The 16,130-nt window shown below is 40.5% G+C and overlaps 1 protein-coding gene across 3 annotated transcripts; it reads left to right on the top strand.

Annotated features, from left to right (window-relative positions):
* The first annotated feature begins 5,417 nt into the window (after positions 1-5,417).
* On the top strand, positions 5,418-15,711 carry LOC105055793 (putative transcription factor bHLH056). 3 transcript variants are annotated; one of them, XM_073247046.1, is made up of 10 exons: positions 5,710-5,904; positions 5,991-6,435; positions 7,993-8,091; positions 8,190-8,255; positions 8,344-8,409; positions 11,562-11,990; positions 12,382-12,448; positions 13,573-14,826; positions 14,999-15,103; positions 15,231-15,711. In XM_073247046.1, exons 1-8 carry the CDS (start codon positions 5,852-5,854, stop codon positions 13,575-13,577), a joined length of 1,230 nt encoding a protein of 409 aa, XP_073103147.1. In that variant the 5' UTR covers positions 5,710-5,851; the 3' UTR covers positions 13,578-14,826; positions 14,999-15,103; positions 15,231-15,711. The 3 variants fall into 3 exon arrangements, with proteins under 3 accessions (XP_029123561.2, XP_073103147.1, XP_010936085.1); XM_029267728.2 differs by lacking the exon at positions 5,710-5,904 and adding an exon at positions 5,418-5,685 and having other exon boundaries at positions 13,573-15,103; XM_010937783.4 differs by having other exon boundaries at positions 13,573-15,103.
* Positions 15,712-16,130: the final 419 nt, after the last annotated feature.

Raw genomic sequence — 16,130 nt, 5'->3', positions numbered from 1 at the left:
AGATAATTGACTAGTGGATTAATCTAGGAAGGTTCCTCATCCATTTACATCACGATCATCGGCCCCTCAATGCTCGGTTTGCCCATTACTTCGAAGAAAGCCCTTTTAGGTAACTCAGATGGCGCTGATGTTGCCAACTTAAATAATAAGTCAGTTCGAAAATTTTTCATCTTGGATATCTGTTGGATTTTGAATTTGTTAAATGTGGATGTCAGGTCTCTAATCTTTTGGAGATATTTTATCATGTTCTCCCTGTGGATCTCATAATTATCCTGAATATGTATGATGACCTGGGAGTCACTGCATGCCTTCAGATCTTGTATCTTTAATTTTTTAGCTATTTGGAGCCCTATAGTTAAGACATCATATTCAGCTTTATTATTTGTTGCAGGAACCCGAAGTATAAGGCATACTCAACTACTTTCCCCTCCAGATCTGAAATGATCAGTCCTGCTCCGGATCCTGTGGAGTTGGATGAGCCATTCATATACATCACCTAAGAATCGGTATCAACATCTGAAGGGCCTTCATCTGTCGGCACATGGGGCTCGATTTTTTTCTGCTCAGCTGGCTCATCCAGAATAGTACATTCAGCCACGAAGTTGACCAAGATTTGAGCTTTAATGGATGGTCGAGATCAGAATTGAATGTCAAACTCAAAAAGCTAAATCACCTATTTTGTGATTCGTCCTAATGTGTCTGGTCGATGAAGAATGTTCTTTATAAGTTGGTCCATCAGAAGAACGATGGTGTAAACTTGGAAGTAAGATTGAAATCTTTGAGCCGTAATAAGGAGAGCGTAAACCAACTTCTCTAGCCTTGAATATCGAGTCTCTGCATCCCTCAGGGTTTGGCTGATGTAGTAGATCAATTTTTAAATCCTACTCCATTCTTGGACCAATACTGCATCCATTGCGGCAGATGAAACCGCAAGGTATAAGAACAGCTCTTCGTCAGGATTAGGCTTGCTGAGTAACGGGGCAGAATCAAGGTAGTCTTTGAGATCTACAAATATTTTCTGACACTATTCGATCCACTGGAAGTTCTTTGGCTACTTCAAAACTTGGAAGAAAGATAGGCATCATTCAACCGATCTTGAGATGAATCAGTTCAAAGTGGCGATCCTTCCTGTGAGACGCTGCACCTTCTTGATTGTCTTCGGAGGAGCCATCTCTTGCACAGCCCTGATCTTCTCTGAATTGATCTCTATTTCTCGACTGGAGACCATAAAGCCTAAGAATTTCTCTGAAGTCACACTAAAGGCACATTTAGCTGAATTCAGCTTCATTTTGTACTTTAGTAGGGCAGCGAAGGCCTCTCCAAGGTCATTAATATGGATCTTCATGGATTTACTTTTGATGAGCATGTCATCCACATACACTTTCATATTTCACCCAATCTAATGCTTGAAGATTTTGTTTACAAGGCGCTGATAAGTTGTACTTATATTTTTCAGATCAAAGGACATGATTCTGTAACAAAAGAGACCTCAATCAGTAATAAAAGCTATTTTCTCCGCATCTTTAGGCACCATCCGGATTTAGTTATAACCGAAGAAAGCATCCATGAAGGTTAGGCGCTCATGGCCCGATGTGGCATTGACCAGCTGATCAATCTTCGATTGGAGATAGCTATCCTTTGGACAGACTTTGTTCAGATCGATGAAGTCGATACAGATTCATCATTTTTCATTCATTTTCTTCATCATGACCACATTCGCAATGCACTCCGGATAAGTTATTTTCTTGATGAACTCTGCTTGGAGCAACTTGTCTGTCTCTTTGGCTATCACCTTCTGCTGCTCAGGTGTGAAACTCCACTTCTTTTACTTGAAGGAGCGATGATTCAGACTCACATTCAGTCGGTGCACCATTATCGAGGGATCGATCCTTAGCATATCTGTCAGTATCTAAGTGATCGATCCTTAGCATATCAGTCTGTATTTTTCTACAAAAAGAAGGTCGGCTGATTCTTTGTTATCTGATCCAGATTCGACCCGATCTGAACTATGTGTTCCTGGTTCCCATCTGCCAAGGGGATTGAGATGAGGTCCTCGACTAATTCTCTCCGCTCCTCGACTAGCTTATCGCGGGTGTCCAACCCTTCAACTGAGTATGGCTTGATGAGTCTGACTCCTTGAAGAGTGATATTGTAGCAGTGATGCACCAAATCCTGATCTCCACGGACTTCTCCGACTCCACATGCTGTTGAAAATTTTATCTTCGGGTGGTATGTGGTTACAACAACTCGGAGTGCATTCAGACCTAGTCGGCCAAAGATGGCATTATAAGCTGAGGGCATTCGGATGACCAAAATATCAACTTGGATGGTGGATTGGAGAGGAAATCGGCCAACTTTTACAGATAGCATGATGACTCCTTTCATAGAGATGGCATCTCTGATGAATCCAATAAGTGGGGAGTCAATCCTCTCCAGTCGATCGACAGGTATTCCCAGCTTTAAGAAGGCATCATGAAATAAGACGTCGTCGCAGCTTCCATTATCAATTAAAACACGATGTACATCATAATTTTTAATATTTAAAGTTACAACTACCACATCATTATGCGAAAACTAAATTCCTTAAGCATCCTCCTCGGTAAAAGTTATAGGCTCTTCAATTCTCTATCTTTTCACCACTTCATCTCCATCGAGCCCTCCACTGTGATGCCCCCTAGTGATGGTGTTTATTACACTGACTGGGGGTTGATCTTCCTGCGGCTTAGCCTACTGTGGTTGCTCTGCTGGTCGAGGAGATCTCCATCGGTCTTTCCATTGCTCCCTCCTTCGTTGGATGCACCGATCGAGATGGCTGTGCTTGATGAAATTCTCGATCTCATCCTAGAGTTGAATACACTCCATGTCATAGCCATAGTCTCGATAGTATAAGCAGTACTTGTTGGGATTCCTCCGAGTAGGGGTTATTCACAGCTTCCTTGCCTTTGGGAGCTGCTTTTTGATCTCCATCAACACCTGAGTCCTTGGAGCATTCAACGGGATATAATTATTGTACCTCCTCAGTAATGAGGCATGTCGATCTTTTTTTTTGTGGGCTCCTAGGTCGGCGGTTCCGAGGGGGTCCTATTCCTATGCCTCTGAGATGGAGACCTAGAGCGCTGTCGAGTTCTCTCCTCTCACCTCGACGAACGCTCTTTATTCTACTTTTCTCTCATGATGGAACTAATGGGGACTTTGTCTTCCGCAAAGACCTCCTCCATACAGGCGTATTTCTCCGTCAGGACCAGCATGTCGGGGAAGTCCCGAGGATAGATTGATCAACGTGTTTTCTTGTAGTATTCACCAACGACCTCTTGAGGTTATTCTTTAGAAGTTCGCTCATCATTGCGGACATTGCAACCAATTGATCTAGGTTGCGAATTTTGAGAGTGGCCGCATTAAAGCAGCTAACAAAAGATCGGATCGACTCATCCTCCTTCTACTTGGTAGTATGGAGGTAGTTGAATCGCTTTTGCTGGTATCGGCTACTGATAAAATAGCCAATGAAGGACCGGCTCAGTTGCTCAAAAGAATGGATTGAGGCCAGTTTTAGACTAGAATACCAATGTCGAGCCACCCCCTTTGCAATAGCAAGGAAGGCTTGGTAAAGGATGGCATCGATAGCTCCATGGAGGAGCATCACCGTCTTGAAGCTCTCAAGATGATCGATGGGGTCAACAGTCACATCATAGTTTTTCAACTGTGGAGCCTTGAAGTGCTGAGGGAGTGACTCTTGCATAATCCTTGAATCAAAGGATGGGTCATTATTGAATCCCTCGTAAGGCGTCGAGGAAGTATTGTGGATCTCATCAATCCGCTGATCAATCTTTTGAAGTCGTCACTCGAGTATAGCATCTCGAATGGTACAGACCTTGGAGTGCTGGGAAGATCACCAACCAGAAGTTGAGTCATGTCCTGATCGGGGGCTAAGAGATCGCGGCCTTCTTAGTTTCAGACTTTTAAGGCAGCTTTGATGGGTTTGTCTCCTCTTCAGACTTTGGGGAGGCATGTGCGGCTATTCTGGTGGTGGTGGCTGCGAAGCCGAATTTGATGGTGGTGTTGCTGATAGAGGTGCAGGAATGGCTTGATCAGGCTACGGTGCAGCCGATGGAGGTACAAAAGCATCCCGGATCGTCTAAACAGTAATCGTCAGATTTTGAACCTACTGAAAGAGTAGGTTGAACTGATCCACCCTCACCACTGCAGGCTAAGGAGGAAGAGGAGTTTCTGCCAATGACAACTGTATCTGGTTGTTAGCCTGGCTCTTCTTCGGTCGAGGGGTGGTGGCGTTGGTACAGCAAGATGAAGTTCTTTTAGGTGCTATGGTTGTACTGCTCTCGATCTGCACTCCTCTAAATAGGGATAAACCCTTCCTCTAGCGTCAATCTATTGATATAAGATTTCACATGGCATCGAGATGCTGGAGTGGATGGCCAGATGGGTCTCTCGCGGGTGTGATCTACACAAAAAATTCGAACTGGAGGTTGCTTCAGTAGGGACCCTCCGATACTTAAGTCAGAATTCTTGTTCAATAAATGAAAGAGTGTGAGAGACAGAGTATTAGCATATTTTTTTTTTAGGGTCTCCTTTGAGCCTTCTTTTATAGACGGAGGCAGGAGCTTCCATTGGTAAGTCAATTGGCATGATCCCATCTGGCTAAGGCACAGTTTGCACATAGTGGCGGAATTATCGCACGGGACTATTGGGATATGGTAGTTATGGTTATCTTATTCATTTTGTGATAGCTCTCGTCTGGCAGGCATTGAATTTTGAGCTGGTGTACCAAACTGATATCGGCGTGCCAAAGACTGGTTAGTCACGATTAGAAGTCGGATGCTCTGTGCTGTTCTTAGATGGAAAAGTCAAGGCTGGGGGCCTGTTTGACAGCGGAAGGCTGGTCGGCTGATTGTGATCGGTTGAAGATCATTATCTGATCAGATTGAGCTAATCATTCTCATACGTCGATGACTCTTCAGCCCAGCCTGCAGGGATCTGCCATTGAGAAAATATCGGCAATCTCAAGTGAGAATTATCGAGCATCAATCAGTAGATCTTCATCTGTTCAGGTCGCAGAGCGTTTATGAGGCAGAAGTCGAGAACTAATTAGCGACGAAACGATGGAGGTCATAGCCGACGATAGGTCGGCGGGGGCTTAGCAAGCAGGCTTAGCACGCTTAAACATGTTCGGCCTTAAGTCTTTTCATATTATCGGCTCATACAAAATTTTTTTCAACAATCATCATTTATTTATACTAGTAATTTTAATAAAAAATGGTTAGTTAAATACTGATTGTTATTTTTTAAACAAGTCGTGGATAATATATATTAGCTGACTAGGCGAGGGAGCTTATGCAAAGCGGGCATAATTACCGTTACAAGTATCATAACGGCCGTTATGGAGCCTTGCTGGCAAGTCTCTGGACTGAGAAACGGGCCCGGTGTTCTGCTCCCTCGAAGCGACGGATTGGGGCTGTACCTTTCGTGCGAATCTACCGTTGGATTGAACCGTGAGACCTGTGAGGGGGGCGATCGAACGGTCGACACCTCAAAATAGAGACAAATCATTCTTTGGCGCGAACCATACGACCCGAACCCTGACTCGAGTCGGTTCAAAGGGGGAAGTAGCTGCAATAACAGCAACAATAATACAGCGGGACTCCATGTTCCTTCCCAACGAAAAAACAAAGGGTAACCAGATCTCCTCTCTCATTCTCTACATCGTTATTCTATCTATATATATCTTTTATCATCCCCGTCGATCCTACCTCTGAATCTTTTCTCCTACTGCTCTCGTGGTTGTGTGGATATATCCTTCCATCGCCATTCCCTCCCACCCGCTTTCTTCCTGGAGGAGATGTTCTGTGTTCCTGACTTGGACCTTCCCCTCCGCCACACAAGCCCCGCTTTGTCCGTCCCCTCCATCTCCTAATCAATTCCCTCTCCGTCGAGAATTTCTTTGGATTCTCTTGGTAAATTTTTGAATTCTTCTGTAGGCTTGAGAATGAATTGCCGGGGCTGATCTCGAATAAAGGGCCGGTGACCCACGGTGACCCGGTCCCGGAGACGTCGCTACCGGATCAGCCCACCGCCGAAGCCGGGGAGATGGGATCGTCCGCCGTAGCGGAAGCGGTGAGGCAGCTGTTCATGGAGGAGGACGATATTGCCTCTTGGATCCACTACCAGATCGGGGAGGACGGCGGCGGCGATATGTACAGAGAGCTGCTGGCGGCGGCCACCGGCGAGACCACGGCCGATCTTGGAGACGCGAAGAAGCGCATGGTGGAGGGTTTCACGGTGGCGGAATCGAGCGAGATGCCGGCCGTGGAGGGGCAGGCAGCGGTGTTGATGGGGTTGAGGAGAGGTCCTGTGAGGTCGCACGCAGGGGACGGCAGGAAGCGGAAGGCGAGGGAGGGTGACAACTCCGGGTGCCAGAACGAGGTCAGTTCAACCCCTCTTCTCCATTTTCCAAGTACTAAAAATAAATAAAGAAAATAGATTAGGGAATCCTGATGCATCGTTTTCACAGCATACAGATGTGCACGACTAGATGATTATTTTTTTCTAAATAAAAAGGGGCTGGGAAGAGTCATAATATAAAGACATAGGATCGCCATTTTCGCACGATGGGGTACTTTTTTTTGTTCGATAGCCGACATATCAGTCCGCAACCAGGAAAACAAAAAAAAAAAAAAGCCGACATACCATTCATTTTAGAAAAAAATTATTAATTGAGTTCAATCAATCAACACGTGTGCGCAAAGGATTCACGGAAAAATGTAACGAGGCTTGAGCGATGTTTCTGGATCCATTTACGGTCCGTTTACCACTTCGACAGCTCCCTCTTCCTTGCGCCGCCCCTCCGACACTTACTGCGTCTGGAAGCATGGTGCCGACCTCCGCGCCGGCGCATCCCTCGCTTCCACATCTGCCGTATCAGTCCTTCTTCGTCGCGGACCAACTGGCGGGCGAGCAGAGGTCTTCTCCTCCGAGACCTCCGACGTCCGAACCGTTGAAAAACATTGTTTTCCACGTGAAGCAACTGCAATCTAATTAAATTAATAAATAAATATTAATATTAAATCAATCTAATATAAATATAAAATTAATATTAAATAAAATTAAAATTTATAGTTCAGAGACATGCAATAAAATGTCCTAAAGCTATTTCCAATCGTCATGTGGGACTCGAAAAATTCACGCCATGATATAGGCGGAGACCTCTACAGGATCATTTTACAGATCCACAGTCTAGCTAGTTCAATGTTTAAAAATATTAATCTTATAATTAATTAATCTAAATAGTTAAAACAAGCCAATAAATCTAAACAGATAAATAGAATGGACAGAAATAATTTAACTCAATGGATATAAAATGATGGACCAAACATAATATTTAAAAATTTAACAAAAAAATATAAAGATCAAAAAAATAAAATATAAGCCCCGTCGTAGTGCGGTCGCACGCGTCCGAGCCGGGCCTATAGATTCAAAAGAAAAATTTTAATTTTTTTTTTATTTTTTTAATATTAAATTAAATTTCATAAAAATTAATAATTTAATTGAAAATAAATAAAAAAAAAATTATTTTTTATTTTCTTCCAAAACCAGTCATCTGTTCTTTTAGACCTCATAGCAACCTTGGATACCAGGCTCAACAAATATTTTTTTCCCATATTGAAGGGGGATGGTTTTTCTTTATCACGGCAACTTCACTGGCCCACTTTTCAAGAGCCAGACCAAGACTTTATGATATGAGGTTTTCATTTAAGAGAACTTGCTTTCATATGTTCGATGTGGGGTTAAAAAAGAAAAAATTTTAAAATATTTGAATCAATTAAAATTTTGGAGGATAAGGTTGACTTTATTTTTTATTTAAAATTTAAGTTTAAAAACAAAAACTCAGCGGTTGAAAAGAAAAAAAAAAACTGATGTCTTTTGAATTTTTCGTCTCCCCTGATATTCGTACTTTGTTTGCTTTTTTTGTCTGAATGAAAGGATGATGAGTTTGAATCTGGTGACAAAAGGAAAGACACACACAGATCTGCACCCGTAAGAAGGTCACGTGCTGCAGAGGTCCACAATCTTGCTGAGCGGGTACGCTTGTTTTGACTAACTAACGCAGACTTCTGGTTAGCTTTCATCTCCTTAAATTTGTACTCATTATCTGATGTTCTATGGATGACAATCGTTAGAGGCGTCGTGATAGGATCAATGAGAAGATGAAGACCTTGCAAGAACTAATTCCCAGATGCAACAAGGTCCTCATCCTACAATTTAATCTAGCCAACAGGCAATATTCAGATGATCTTCCACCTTAAATTCCTTTTGTTTTCTTCCAATTTTCAGTCGGACAAAGCTTCAACTCTGGACGAGGCCATTGAATACTTGAAATCACTTCAGTTACAAGTCCAGGTACAACTAACTTGCATTACTACCTTCTTCCTGTTTACTTTGGATATGTTCTTTAGAATGAAAGGATCACCCTTTTCTGGCTCATGCAAAAGCATGAAACGATAGGCTCTATGGTTGAGTATTTCATGCAAATAAAATTATTCTCAATTAAACTTCATGCTGTTGTTAGCAACCACTATGCTGCCGTACTATGTGTCCTCTTGTTGGACAATGCCGACTGCAGTTTATATCGAGCATGAGAGCCTAAACAGGCGATTTTCTCAAAAATGACATGCATGACTAGCGGATGCACTCTGTTTCGTGCAATAATCCTGTCTAGTCATGAACAACATATAGGCCCATCTTTGTGATGCATAATGCATAAGAACATGTAACAAATCATCATTCTCTTGACCATGTTCTCGTAGAGATGGTAATGTTTGAGTCAGATATTGTACCATCCATCTCCAAACTCAAACTTAATATCCTATACTCAAATCCTACCCAATACCAGATCAGATGAGAAAAGAGATACCCATCTCCATTCCCATCCATATCCGTCCCATACCTATCCCATATAAAAAAAAAAATCAAAATAATTTTATACATATTATCAATCAAAACAAAATTACCAATTCAACATACAATATAATTTATAAGTTCAGATTTATAGAAATCAAACATAGAAATAGAATTACAATTCAACATAGAATATATAAATAATCAAAATAATTTTATGCATATTATCAATCAAAACAGAATTACCAAAACAGAATTATAAATATATATATTCGGATATAGGTTTGGGTACTATCCATATCCGTAGGTTCGGATCGGATTTGTATTTGGATTTGGATTTGGGTAAAAAAGAGTACTATCCATATCCTACCCATGTCTGTACTACAGTTTTCGGGTTTTACCCAAATCCGATCAAATCTTACTTTTCAGGTTTGATCAGATTTGGGTAGGGTGTATACCCATCGGATCGGATCGATTTTGTCATTCCTATATTCTCGTTGTATTTTTTTTAATAATTATAATTTTTTTAAAAAAAATAGGATAAAACTCCTTGAGTATTTACTAATATTCTCTAAATATTTTAATTTTTTTAAACTCTTGGATAGTTATTAACTTTAGGAAACCTCTGCAGCATTTCAAAGGATTCCATAGTGTTATATTTTTCTTAAAAAAATATATATGCAATGTTCGGACTCTAAAGAGTTGCATCGCTTCAGAAATATGCTATCTTTGGACTCTTATAAATTAACAAAATTTCTCTTCTCAATTTATATTTTGTAAGCTTCCTTTTCTCAAACGTTCCTACTGCACTTCATCCTTTTGGATGTGGCTTCTTCATTTAAAAGGTGATTAGAAATACAATCTTATATTATGTTGGGGATCCTATCCTACAGATAGGATTTCTGTAAGTTATTTTGTATCTATAAGAAGGAAAATCTCTATTTTCAAGAAAGTTTTCTGAAAGTGCCTTACGCAATGGAATTCTATTTTTTCATTACAGTCCTTTCTATATGTTCGACCCAACACAATAGTTCAAGCATAAGTAATGCACAAATTAGTGCTATTTCTACTGAAGTCAAATTTATTGGAGGACCTTGAGGCTTCTACCACTTAAAAGTAAGAGGAGAGATGCAGGTGGCCTGTCCATCATGTTAGGATCCCAGCTCATGAAATTTAGCACAACTCGATTTATGCGAATGCGAATTAATGTGTTATTTTTTGATGTAAAATTAATGTGTTATTTGAATTCAAAGAACTTTGCAATGACGGGACTTAGCCCTGAATAAGAACAAGTTGCAAATGTTCCTTAAAAATCCCCTTTTAGAGTGAACAAGGAGTGAACAAGGCTTCATGGTTACGGAAGCCTTACACTTTCTCCTTCTGGCGCTGGCTTTCTACAAAGCACAATTAGAAAAGAAAAGTTATTTATGAAATAAAGTATATATAGGCTTTCATCTCTTCCAAATATTATTCTTTTTTTTCTTTTAGTTCTTTTCCTTGGGAGACTGTAGCGCCTGGTGGAGACTGACACCTGCTTTTAGATTCTAAACTGAACAAATTGGACCACCTTCGTCTGAGTTTGCAGTCTTATAATTTCTCCTAGTCAAAAATACGAACCGCCCTTATCAGTCAGAAAAAAACGTGCAGCAAGAAGAATTGCATCCTGGTATCTCACAACTAAATCCTATTTCAAGAGTAGTAAGGAAAATTACAATGAACCCCATTTTTTTATCAACATATTGCTTGTGTCAGTCGGTGCCCTTAAAGTTCTTCTGATTTTTGGAACACATGTTTCACCGGAGACTACCTCCATTAGGATGCATCGTCCAAGACTCTTTCAAAACAAGAGATGTGATTACAAGCTGGTTTCCTTGGTTTTCTTGTGTGTATATTTTCTTTCTTATCTGTTATCATCTGCTGCCTTCAGCTATTTTGCTCCTGATGCCACAGTAGTCTGTGAGATGTGTGTAGAGTTTTACCGTTAAATTGGTTTGTGCTCCCGTGGAATCCTTTTGGTGTTAATTTAGGATGCCTTTGGTTACATTTTTTGATTTTTGATTTTTAATTTTTAAAAAATATTTTTATTTTTTTGATTTTTTTATTAAATAAAAATAAAAAAAATAAAAAAATATATTTAATAACTATATTGCTATAAAGTAAAAAGTAACGTTTGGGAACGGCAGGTGAAGAACTCAATGAGAAAGAAGAATTCGAAAAGAAAGGAAGGAGGAGGTAGGGAGGTGAAGGGCCCAAGGAGGAAAAAAGATTCAAGCTCTTTACTTTTTGATTTGGTATTTTAAATATGAATAAGTAAAAAAAAAATAAAAAATTTTTATTTTGTATATAAAGTAATTATTTTGATTATTTTAATTTTAATTTTTTATTTTTTATGATGTTATCAAATATTATTTTTTAATTTTTATTTTTTAAAAATTAAAAAATAAAAAAATATTTTTTTAATGACTAACCAAAGGCATTCTTAATTTTTGCACTGTCATCGACCCTGGCTGGGGACACTTGATGGGTGGGATCCACTGCCTGAACTTAATCAGGGCAGACTCGCCAATACTGAGTCCATGGCCGCGAAGCTGAAGTCCATTGCTTGTTAGAAAAAATAAGAATAATTTTCTCTTACGGTATCAAAACTGCTGCAGATGATGTCCGCGGGATGCAGCATGGGGCCAGTGATGTTTCCGGGTGTCCAGACGTACCCGCCACCCATGGGGATTGGAATGGGGATTGGCGTGGGTGTTGGTGCGGGCGTAGGCACGGGGGCGAAAATGGGTGCGGTGATGGGTGCTGGGGACTCGGGCCGCCCGCTGCTTCAATACGGATCCTTCTTGCCATGTCCTCATATGGCTGCACCTGTTCCAGCTCAGTTTAGCCCAAGGCTCTTTGTGCCGTCTTTTCTTTCACCGACTATGGCAACAGCTGACCAAATGGGAGTTGAAGCACCTGGTCAGCGAGTTCCGACCTCATCAAACTCGGTCGGGATGCAAGGCGCAAAAATGGTTCAAATTCCACGAATTGGTGATCCGTATGGCCCTTTTGTCGGCCTTCATCATCTCCAGGGATCATCTCAGGTATTTATGTTTCTTTGCAATTATCCCTACCTTGCTACCTTGAGATGCTATATCATTTTTGTCATCTCATATTTGAGTCTATGATTAGGGTTCACATGTGGATTGGAATTATGGTATTTTATATATCTAAATGGAACCCGCGTGCAGAGGTGATGGTCCAGATGTTGGTACCATTAGTATTGTTTTCCAGAGCAATTTTTAGCAGCCATTATATTTGCTTTCTGAGATTGTTGATTACTTTGTGTCCTCATCGTCTTACAACAGCAGTTTCAAAACTGAGTTTAGCCTCTCCTCATAAGTCGCAATAAATATTTTATTCACTTGATATATATGTATATTTTTTAATCTGAACGCTGTTGGTATATCAATAGATTCTTGCAATTTTTGCCAGAGTTGCGTGGTGGATCAACCAGGAACCAGCAAGACGAGAACTGATGATGCTGAAAATAACATTCTCGGTAGGCTGATATGCCTTTCATATTTGCCAGGTCTTTAAAAATAAAAAAAATCTTGCTTTTTGGATGATGATACAATCTTTTGATTTGTTTGCAAGCCGTTTATCGGCATTAGGACAATTAGGCTTCTGATATAAATCTTTATTAGGCATTGGCGTAGGCCTGATTAATGCAAATGTCTATTCAGTTGGCTTATCAAGTGGAACAATGAAGAAGTTTATTTTAATCTTCCATGCATAGGAAACTTTGGTCCCTAAGAGGATGAATCCCACCTTTAGCTTGCTGATGAATGTTTCAGAACATGCCATTGGAATGGATTACTGTTTCCTTTCCTGTACTCTGGCCTCCAGCTACCCAGTTATCCCTAATGGAACCGCTTTTGTATGAAGCTTGATTCTTTTAATGAAGAGAGGTAGAGTTTAGGGTCTTCCTTTTTCTCAACAGAAAAAACAAAGAGCAAAAGAAACAAAGAAAAAAAAAAAAGAAGGCATACACACACATCTTATTGCTGGATCAACTATAATTGAGCCAGCCGGACAATAGGAGTTCCTTTGGATCACCTATAATCATTTTTGTTGTAGTGAAAATACATGCATGCTTGAAGTTTCGTGAATAAACAATATTATTTATATTCTATTATTGTGCATGAATTTCATAGTCATGTGATCTACGTGTTTCTCAATTGAAACCTCTTAGAAGTAGTTGTCTTTCTTTGCATCATAAACATGATATATACGTACGCACAATATAAACATACAGACAAATTAGAACAAGCAAACAATGACTTTTGAGATGTTTTTGCACGGGACAAGTTCTTGAAGATAATTAACTAGTGGCCATGACTAGTTATAGTTTTATACCATTAACTAGCCATATCCTGTATGTATTATTTAATAAACCTGCCATGATCCAATTAATAACATATAAAAGTGTCTACCCGAGGAAAACTATGATGGTAGAGAATAACATCAGACCAAGGGGCAATGTTTGTTGCAATTTTTTTTTTACCGGAATATCTTCATAATAAGGCAAATGAACTAAATATGATTTTGAATTAGTCTCTATATATTGTTTGACCTAAAAATTCCTAGTAATAGTCTCACATTCCATATACATCCCTTTTGCAGGCTGAAATGTTGCCATTTTTTAGTTATCACCTGCTGCATCAACTACCTCCGAAAATGGACCATGTTGGAGTATGCAACGAAGTAAAGTTGCGCATACCTGCCTTCTAGATTTTGCAGAACATGTGAGTATAGCACCACCCATCACGAGACACTGCTAACTTTTAGGATACCATAGGTGTAGCTCCTGATCAGTATAATAGATGTCCGTTCTCATGTCCTGTACTTGCTATATAACATAAAACATGAGAGGTGTAATTGTATATTGCTTATGCTACGTAATATAAAGCGTGTGCTGGTTAGCCTCTAATCAAATTTATGTAGCTTTGCCATGCGAACCTCATTAACTTTTTGATGTCATCTGCTAGTCCAGAACATAAATTCGAGGTATGTCTTACGAGATAAGTACATGAAAACTACATGATGACAAGATCCACCACTTTCTGCATTTTAGGATGCAAACTCTATTTATATCAAAACAATATGATTATATGCACCATTGCTGTGGTTGAGTGCAGCTATCAAACAATCTACCGCTTTTCATATTTTATATAAAATATAAAGTAAATTGTAAAAATTTTCTTAAGATTAGATCGAAATTACAGTTAAATCCAATAACTTGGAAAACCTACACTTATGTCTCTAATGTTTACTTTAATACTACAATTTAATCGACCGTTAAGCAGCCCGCTGATCGAAAATGAGATCGAGCTGTCACGTAATTAAAATTTTCAAAAATAATAAAAATATCCTCCACCCTCGACTGCCTCACCACCCTCGAGCTCACCGGCACCGACTGCTCGGACCTTCTCTCGGAGGTCTTCGCCGTCCTCACTGACTTTCGCTGCGCCATCGTCAAAACCAACGTTTGGACCCACAATGGCTGGATCGCCACCCTCATCTTTCTTCGAAATGAGAATTCTGGCTCCTCAATCGACGATCCCCAGCAAATGCATCGCATCGAGGCCTGCCTCCACCACGTCCTCAAGGGCGACCATGACATCTGCGGCGCCAAGACGGCCATCGTGCCTGTACCGTCGCTCACTCCAATCGCCGCCTCCACAAGCTCATGTTCGCCGACAGCGACTACGAGCGCATCTCCTCTGTCGAGACCACCTTCTTGTCCTCCGCATCGTCATCGTAGCCATCCATTTTGGTCCAGCACTGGACCGAGCACGGGTACTCGATCGTCAACATCCAATGCGGGGATCGCTCCAAGCTACTCTTCGACGTCGTGTGTATCCTCACCGACATGGAGTACGTCGTATTCCATGGCACCATCGATACAGATGGCGATTGAGCCCATCTGATAAATTTTTCAAATTTTTCCTTATTTTTAGGTTAAATTTCGACTTTATTTGACAATTGTTTGGGAGATTCTATTCAAATTATGGGTTAATTCTTGAATTTATCAATTATTTCTTTTCAGAAATTTTGCATCAGGCATCTAGATGGAAGCCCAATCAATTTGGAAGCAGAGCGGCAGCGTGTGATCCAATGCTTGCAAGCCGCCATCGAGCGCAGAGCACCCAAGGTACCTTCCTCATCATTCTTTGCAATAAATTAGCTTCAATTCCCTCCCAGAAAGAAAGCATGATAGGCATCCGGTTCTCTAATCCCAACTACAATTAGATTTGATTCCTCTCGTGGGTGAATATCAGGGATTGCGATTGAAGCTGCGCATGATGGACCGGTAAGGCCTTCTCGCCGACGTGATCCAGACGTTCCGGGAGAATGGCCTCGGTGACGAGGGCCGAGGTCTCCACCAAAGGCCAAACGCCGATGAACATGTTCTACGTCACCGATGCCGTCGACCATCCGGCCGACCCCAAGATGATCGATGCGGTGATCGAGAAAATCGACATCGAGATCCTCAAGGTGAACGACGACCGACCACAGTGGGTCTGCGGGACAAGACCGGCGAGCCATGAGGCGGCAGCCGGTGATGGGGCTGTGCTGTTCTACCTGGGGAGCTTCGTGAAGAGGAATCTCTACAACCTGGGCCTCATCAGATCCTATTTTTTGGGACAAAAAATATCAGAAGCTGTAGCCGCATAACGAGGGTGTGGGTGGATGGAATTTGTGGACCAATTGGGTGTGTGAAAAGGTCCTGGTAAAATTCATTTACTGAGTTACAGTGAAAGATAATTTAATTATTTTAAATTTTTAAAATGATTTAACTAACGATATTAAGTTTTGATACGTAAATGTCGATTTTAAAAAATAATGAATGTAACTGTTATAAATATAAATTTTTAAAAAAAAATTATAATTTACCCTAAAATTATACTATTGCTGTGGTGGGTTGTAGATGGTGCATATGTGATAGCGAGGAGAGGATGAAAGGAATCGGATTTATTTTTTTTCACGTCACTCCCAAATTTATCCAAAAAAAAATATATAATCATAATTCTTCATCAAAAAAAAAAATCATAATTTCAGATCTACCACCTGAAAATCATATCCCATCCAAATCCTACTTATCAAGTAAGTAATCCAATTCGAATATAAACCGTACAATTTAACTGGATTCGAACTAATCAAGTTTGCTCGACCAGATC

This window comes from Elaeis guineensis, chromosome 12 (genome assembly GCF_000442705.2).
Source record: "Elaeis guineensis isolate ETL-2024a chromosome 12, EG11, whole genome shotgun sequence".
NCBI classification, from domain to species: domain Eukaryota; kingdom Viridiplantae; phylum Streptophyta; class Magnoliopsida; order Arecales; family Arecaceae; genus Elaeis; species Elaeis guineensis.
The sequence above is the reverse complement of the archived record's forward strand: the minus strand, read 5'-3'. Positions and strand labels throughout refer to the sequence as shown.

Excerpts from the sequence above, each read along its gene's own strand:
- LOC105055793 (XM_073247046.1), top strand. The coding sequence starts at position 5,852 with ATGTTCTGTGTTCCTGACTTGGACCTTCCCCTCCGCCACACAAGCCCC. Across the intron at positions 5,905-5,990 it reads CGCCACACAAGCCCCGCTTT|GCTTGAGAATGAATTGCCGG; the intron begins GTCCGTCCCCTC and ends ATTCTTCTGTAG. Across the intron at positions 8,256-8,343 it reads TAATTCCCAGATGCAACAAG|TCGGACAAAGCTTCAACTCT; the intron begins GTCCTCATCCTA and ends TCCAATTTTCAG.